General features: G+C 32.8%; 1 protein-coding gene across 1 annotated transcript in view; it reads left to right on the top strand.

Annotated features, from left to right (window-relative positions):
* The first annotated feature begins 1,001 nt into the window (after positions 1-1,001).
* The window catches only part of LOC132751879 (gamma-aminobutyric acid type B receptor subunit 2-like), a 29,236-nt gene continuing 21,931 nt past the window's right edge, over positions 1,002-8,306 (top strand). The window contains exons 1-2 of the mRNA XM_060742086.1: positions 1,002-1,229; positions 7,904-8,074. Of these exons, the coding sequence (XP_060598069.1) occupies positions 1,002-1,229; positions 7,904-8,074 (399 nt within the window). The remainder of the gene's footprint in view (positions 1,230-7,903; positions 8,075-8,306) is intronic.

The following is an 8,306-nucleotide window of genomic DNA, read 5'->3' as shown; positions in this document are numbered from 1 at the left end:
CATCATCTCTAAAACTCCATGTCTTTAATAGGACCAGATTTACATATAGGTGTTAATACCTTGTTTTATACGTTAGACATAAGTTCATCATTGTTTAGAAAAGATAATTATAAGTCAAAGAAGGTAATTAATTGAACTACTGTGATTTAGTGTTTACCGCCGTATGGGCTAACGATTGGTGATGTCTTCACTTACTTCTACTTTGTCTTCACATATAGTATGGATATGGGGAAATAACTTCTGAAGTATAAAAATGTACTCTTGCTGCTGTGTTAGAAATATTGTAATCAATACTTTGTTTAAAGAGGCCTTCATCTTTTCTACAAGTTAAATATGATATTTGTAGATACATCGTTTCATATAGTTGTCAAATCAAACGATTTAAGATGGAAAATGAAATTTACCGAAGATAAAATACATAAACAGTACCTCTATTCTACCGGTCCGCTCTCTATAAATTAGTAAATCGAACGATTCCTTTCCCGATCTCTATTTCTTAAAACGAACTTCACTTACATGCGATTAATAATCTTTGTGACTCTGTTTTGAAGAAGGCTTACCAGTGATATGACGCTCTTTTCAAGATAAAATTACTGAAATACTTATTTCAAAATATTTTTCCAACAGAAAATAAAAGCTGAAGGCCGCTTTAATTTAAGTTGTAAATTTATATTACCGTGATTGTGAAATGTTCAATGAGAACAAGCGTCACCAGTGTAACTTGCCTCTCTGCGACAGCCTCAACTACAGGCACCTGTGTTTTCCCGATATCATTTCTCTTTTACCTGCAAAGACTTTCATGATACGAAACAAACGTATAGGAATTCCTTTACGGCGTAAAGGAATTTGACAAGGAAAATTGTCTTACATTATCTTGAGATATCAAAACCTTCTGGCGCTTTTAATTATGGGAAAATGTGTTGTAGATAATGTGATTTTGTCTGAATTATAAAATAAGTTTAATATTCAATGTAGATAAATTGATATTTAAAAATTCAAATATGAATATTTACAAAGTGATACTTGTACTTTTATTGCATTTTATCGGGCTTGATTACTGTGAAAAGACGAAATTATATGTTGGTGTTTTATTGGAGCTTACAGAACATTGGTATGTAAGATACACAAACTTTTTCCCGGAAGTATTTAGATACGGATTCGAAGGGGTTGATAACAAATCTGATATTCTGTCCGACTACACAATCGAATTAGTGATAAGAGATACAAAGGTAAGAAATGTGAAATCGTTCTGTCTTATATTTTCTTATCTTTTATACAATTTGAAAAATTGGATAATTAGGAAGAGTAAGTCAAGAGTAACCATTATTACCCACCAAGTACCGGCTTAATTTGTACATTGCTTTCAAAATCAAACATCATTTGAATACTTAAAGTGACATTATGCCCACCCAGGGATATATAATGAGTGAAGGGATGGCTTGCAAAATAAGTTTACATTTTGCCATAATTCCTTTAAACTTTATAAATTACTTAGCATGATCGATAAATAACTCATGTGACCCAAGGGAATTTCTTGAAATATCCAAGTGAATTTATCTGAAACCGTCAACTTTTAACATTTACATATAAGGCTGATTTATATTTTATCCTAAACATTTTCCAACATCAGGTGTTGGTCAATCACCATGTTAACAGTCAATCTTTTGAAATGTTTAGTCAATTCAGCTCAACTATGAGCCTAATGTCAGTTTAAATGTCTGTCTAAGCAACGTCAAAAAAAACTTTTCTTACTGAAAAATGGAATTCTTGATGAAATTTTGCAATCTGATAATTTGTTTTATCCTCAAAATTTCAACTTTTATTTAATAGTCTAAATTTATTTTTTATATTTTTTTTGTATAACAATAGTTAAACTAATTATGCCCCCATTTCGAAGAAAAGGGGGTATATTGCTTTGCACTTGTCGGTCCGTCGGTCCGTCGGTCCGTCGGTCCGTAGACCAAATGGTTTCCGAGTGATAACTAAAGAACCCTTAGGCCTAGGAACTTCAAACTTGGTATGGTGATTGGTCATGACCAGTAGATGACCCCTATTGATTTTGGGGTCAAGGGGTCAAAGGTCAAGGTCACATTGACCTTGTAAGCAAAAACGGTTTTCGACCAATAACTAAAGAACCTTAAGGCCTAGGAACTTCAAACTTGAAATGGTGATTGGTCATGACCAGTAGATGACCCCTATTGATTTTGGGGTCAAGGGGTCAAAGGTCAAGGTCACATTGACCTTGTAAGCAAAAACGGTTTCCGATCAATAACTAAAGAACCTTAAGGCCTAGGAACTTCAAACTTGATATGGTGATTGGTCAGGATCATTAAATGATCCCTATTGATTTTGGGGTCAAAGGGTCAAAGGTCAAGGTCACATTGACCTTGTAAGCAAAAACGGTTTCCGATCAATAACTTCAGAACTTTAAGGCCTAGGAACTTCAAACTTGGTATGGTGATTGGTCATGATCAGTAGATGACCCCTATTGATTTTGGGGTCAAGGGGTCAAAGGTCAATGTCACATTGACCTTGTAAGCAAAAACGATTTCCGATCAATAACTAAAGAACTTTAAGGCCTAGGAACTTCAAACTTGATATGGTGATTGGTCATGATCAGTAGATGATCCCTATTGATTTTGGGGTCAAGGGGTCAAAGGTCAATGTCACATTGACCTTGTAAGCAAAATCGGTTTCCGATCAATAACTAAAGAACTAAGGCCTAGGAACTTCAAACTTGGTATGGTGATTGGTCATGATCAGTAGATGACCCCTATTGATTTTGGGGTCAAGGGGTCAAAGGTCAAGGTCACATTGACCTTGTAAGCAATAACGGTTTCCGATCAATAACTAAAGAACTTTAAGGCCTAGGAACTTCAAACTTGGTATGGTGATTGGTCATGATCAGTAGATGACCCCTATTGATTTTGGGGTCAAGGGGTCAAAGGTCAAGGTCACATTGACCTCTTTGGTAAAAACGGTTTCTGATTAATAACAAAAGAACCCTTAGGCCTAGGAACTTCAAACTTGGTATGGTGATTGGTCATGACCAGCAGATGACCCCTATTGATTTTGGGGTTAAGGGGTCAAAGGTCACAGTCACATTGACCTTGAAGGTAAAAACGATTCCGATCAATAACAAAAGAACCAAAGAACCCTTAGGCCTAGGAACTTCAAAACTTAGTATGGTGATTGGTCATGACCAGCAGATGACCCCTATTGATTTTGGGGTTAAGGGTCAAAGGTCAAGGTCACATTGACTTTGTAGGTAAAAACGGTTTCCGATCAATTACGAATGAACCCTTAGGCCTAGGGACTTCAAACTTGATATGGTAATTGGTCATGATCAGTAGATGACCCCTATTGATTTTGGGGTCAAGGGGTCAAAGGTCAAGGTCACATTGAGCTCTTAGGTAAAAACGTTTTCCGATCAATAACTAAAGAACCCTTAGGCCTAGGAACTTCAAACTTGGTATGATGATTGGTCATGACCAGTAGATTACCCCTATTGATATTGAGGTTAAGGGTCAAAGGGCAAGGTCACATTGACCTTGTAGGTAAAAATGCATTCAAATCAATAACTTAAGAACCCTTTGGCCTTGGAACTTCAAACATGGTATGGTGATTGGTCATGACCAACAGATGACCTATTGATTTTGGGGTCAAGGGGTCAAAGGTCAAGGTCGTATTGACCTTGTATGTTAAAACGGTTTCCGATCAATTAACTTAAAAAGCTTAGGCCTAGGTACTTCAAACTTTGTATGATGATTGGTCGTGACCAGCAGATGACCCCTATTGGATTTTGGGGTTAAGTAAGTAAGTAAGTAAGTAAGTAAGTAAGTAAGTAAAGGCTTTATTTATCGAGGCTACACATTTGGTTTCCCAATCTTCCATGTGGGCCTCTAAGAAAAACATAATTTACAATATATACAACTACAATATTACAGAAATAATTGCAACAACATTGTAGTACAATGTACATTGAAATTATCAGAACAAGAAATACATGTTAAAATTTACAGTCCATTCATAGCATAATACATGTCAAAGAAGTACAAATTAAACAAAGTGGAAATATGTTTTAGTTGGTACATCAAATGATAAGATTCTAATTTTGTTATAAATGATTAATTTAATGATGAAAAATGCCAGGATAGATATATGAAGCTTGAAATTCCTGAACTGTTTTAGATTTTCTTATGTTAAGAGGGATATTATTCCATAATTTAGGGCCAGAGTATACTAGGGATTTTCTGAAAAATTCTTTCTTAGGTCGTGGAACAGCTAGGTCTGAACTATTTGTAGATCTTAACGTTGCGCTCATGTTTTTGGTAAACAAATTGGAATTTACTTTGCATGTATTGTGGATATGGTAGGTCATTGATAGATTTTAAACATTATGATTGCTTTTTTGTATATCATTCTGTCATCAAATCTCATCCAATTTAGTTCTTTAAACAAATCACTGGAGGGTGCATCGAAACTTTTATCTAGAATTATTCTTGCTGCTCTTTATGGAATTTTATGATTTCATTGATCAGATCATTGCTGCAATTGCCCCAGATAGTACAGCAATAATCTAAGTGTGGTAATATGTATGAGTTAAAGAATAGTTTTCTTGCATGTAAGTCTAGGTATTGCTTGATTCTGAGAAGTAGGGGTATAACTGAGAGTTGCATTTTTTAAGTATCATTTCTATTTGGATTTTCCATTTTAGTTTACTATCGACAAAAACACCTAGTAGCTTTTCGGTTTCAGAAAATTGGATCATTTGATCTTGAAGGTGTAAAGGTGGTAAATGAAGCTGTGTATTATTTGATGTAAGGTGCATTGCCTTTGTTTTCTGTGTATTTAAGACCATTGCATTTTGTATGCACCATTTGTTTACATGTTTGAGGTTGGTTTGAAGTTTATCATGTAGTTCTTGTGGTGAATGTCCTGATGCTGTAAGTGTGGTGTCATCTGCAAACATGTCTATTTCTGAGGTCTCTAAATGAAGTGGGAGATCAAAGGTCAAAGGTTAAGGTCATGACCAGTTATTCTTGATAACCCTTATTAATTGTTTGATCACTGGGTCAGAAGTCATGCATAATAACCTTATCACATGACTCATTGGCTGCTGATAGGGGGCATACATGTTTTACAAACATATCTTGTTAATAATTTTTTTTACTATGCTAGACGTTTTTAAAAGTAGCGAAATAAAATGAAAATATAATTCCGACAAATTCATACATAAAGATACTATGTAATTTACATTCTATACTGTTAATAATATATGCTATTAAAAACAGTTTTCATAACAAAGCAAACCCAGGGATATAAAAATGATATCATTTTTTATAATAAAATATATAATTTGAAACAAGAACACTAAATGGATGTAAAATGCAATGAGGCCGTATAATAAAATGTGTCTTTAATAGGAACGTTATTTCAAAATTAAATGAGAAAAACGAAATCCTTAAAAAATGCCCAAAACGGCAAAATTGAAAATGCCGAGGCATGACTTGATCAAGCCTATTTAGAGACGGTACTTGTGAGGACAATCTACGGTCCCACTAACCCCCTACCACTAACACTGGCTTTTGCAGAATTCAAATTTAACATGAAATTGTAAAAAGAAAATTTTTTCATAGAAACCGACAATTATTTCTGACTTCCTAATATGAATTATTACAAGGGTGTTTATGCCGAAAGTAATTTAATTAATCGTAGATTGCCTTGATGCAAATCATTTTTATTTGAATTTTCGTGAAATGGAAAGACAATGTTTTATTTTCTCTGTATACAACAAAACGGTATGTGCAACTGATTTCTTGTCATTTAGGTAATTTACTCAGACTCAGTATCGTGGGACCAGACTAACATTAAAACACGTTGTCTCCATCTAAAGAGGCACTGTGTTACATTGAACAAAATGCACCCGTATAAGAGCTGTTGCAATGCATTGTCATAAAACATCTGTTCATTTTCTTACCTTTAGATAAACCCAGCAAACAAGTGCATTTTGGAGAAGTTTATGTTTAAATTTGTAGGCTCTGTATTTTTTCATTTGAGATGATTGAGATAGTGCTGTGAGGGCGTACGTATGCCTTCCAAAACTTAAATGAAATTATATATATGTATATAATTATGCTTATAAAACAATTTTCAAACATCGAAGTATATGTAAAGTATGTACTGCAAATATTTGTACATATTATATGTAATCATTTAAATATATGCATTCATTTCTTATTGAAAATATTGACTTAGACTTTACAGAAAATAATTTTTTATTACCTCCATTTATTTACATGAAATGTTAAATTCGGTTATATCTTCATAAATAATGCTTTTTGACACTTACAAAATTGATAAATAATAATTTGAGCATCATATTTATGATATAAAAATTAAAAATTGTGTAACACGACTTTTAATTGCCGCTTGGTATCTTTTGTTGATAAGGCATAATAATCATCATGCCCGTTACCAAATTTAACCAAAATTAAAATTTTAACTATTGCAGCAATAAATACATCGTGTGTATTAATTGATTCAAGGACAACACGTTAACTTTGTCATATATAATCATATAGCAAACAACTTTGTCTATTTCTTTGCAATACAACGATGAAACGACTTTGGCCCGCTATAAAACTGACAAAACCTCGTAAAAACTCGTATTGATAAACTTCTAGTTCTATATTTTTGAATTGAAATTAAGAAATAATTCCCCCCAAAAAACCAAGTTACTTTTATATGTTTGAAAAATAAATCATTTATTTTTATAAATAACTAATAAAGAACTTGAAATCACATGATTTATTTCTCAACCGTCTGCGCCCATGAACCACTAATTAAAAATAAAAAAAAAATTCGAAACAACATTTTTTACCATTTTGTCAAGATGGCGGTAGAGAGATGTCTTAATTTTTAAGATTATGTTAGTGTTTTACTGTTGATACTTTGCTAATTAAAATGTATATATAGTTTGATTTAAACATATTTATTTAAGCTCAATTTTGTGAAACTAGTTCTTGAAACTTATATATCTTGGAACCAACCAGTACTGTTGTCATAAATTATGAAGAAACATGGTTGTGACCCGATTAGAGCTCAAACCCAAATCCCTGGGTTGAGAGGCAGATACCTTAACCACTAGGCTATTGCTCCCATTTTATATAGTTTAATCTAAACAAACTAAATTCGAGGATAAAAGGTCTCTAGCTGTGTAAAAGGGTATTGAACGTTGCTTTACAACATTTACATAACATTCTTGTAATTTGATTGAAAATATTGTTTTGTTCATCATCATTTCATGACATTTAACTTTCTACCAAGTCATCTGATTACAGGGGAAACCAGGATTAGCGCCGCTTTGACAAAGATTTACAAGAAGATTTCCTCCAAAATTGCTATTTTGGGACCTACATTTTCAAACCCCCTCACGGGACAGGCCAAATTGTTCCTTTCTATAACATTATAGAGGTACAAAATAAGTTCATAGTTTTCAAAATTTTAGAATTATCTTGTTATCATTCTTGTTGTGTTGCCAATGTGTGTATATATATAAGTGTAATGTCTCGAACGTAACACTTTAAATAACTGTCTGAGTTCTAAATTCACAAAATAAAGTATAGGCTTCTACACATTAATTCCTTTTGATAAAATTTGATATTGACTTTAAAATTAACTCTGTTTAAGAATATTCAACCAAGTTAGTCTTTTGAATAGTTTAATTTGATTATAAATTTTAAGCATTGTATTGTTACCATGCCAATAATACTTCAAATATTTCAATCCAATACTGACACCTGATGCATAACAAAAGTTTCCTGTATATTTCGTATATTTCATAACATTTTGCTGAAGGCAACGCGGATTAATGGGCTTATATATTTTTTTTTTATTTCAGCTGTCTTATATCGCAACAACAGCAACAACCACAGACCGATCTCTATTTTCAACACTTTTCAAAGTGAATCAAGTGGCAAATACACTAAATCCTTTAAGAATAAAGATGATGAAACATTTTGGATGGTCAAGAGTAGGGACCATTGCATACCAAGAGGAGTTTTCAGTTTCGGTCAGTTATTATTTCATCATTTTATTATATATCAAAAAAGTTGTTTTCTTTCCGATACATTTAAGTACATGTAAGGTTGTCTTTTCAACAATTTTCTTCAAAATCGAAAAGTTATCAAGTATCTTAAATAGAATATTTTATTTTCTAAATCACAGGCCGAATTATTTTTTATTATAAACATAAAAAGTTCAGTAAATTTCAAACATTTCATTTTCTAAATCACAGGCCGACT

Source organism: Ruditapes philippinarum, unplaced genomic scaffold (genome assembly GCF_026571515.1).
Source record: "Ruditapes philippinarum isolate M1 unplaced genomic scaffold, ASM2657151v2 ctg1812_1_1_1_1, whole genome shotgun sequence".
Taxonomy (NCBI): Eukaryota; Metazoa; Mollusca; class Bivalvia; order Venerida; family Veneridae; genus Ruditapes; species Ruditapes philippinarum.
The sequence above is the reverse complement of the archived record's forward strand: the minus strand, read 5'-3'. Positions and strand labels throughout refer to the sequence as shown.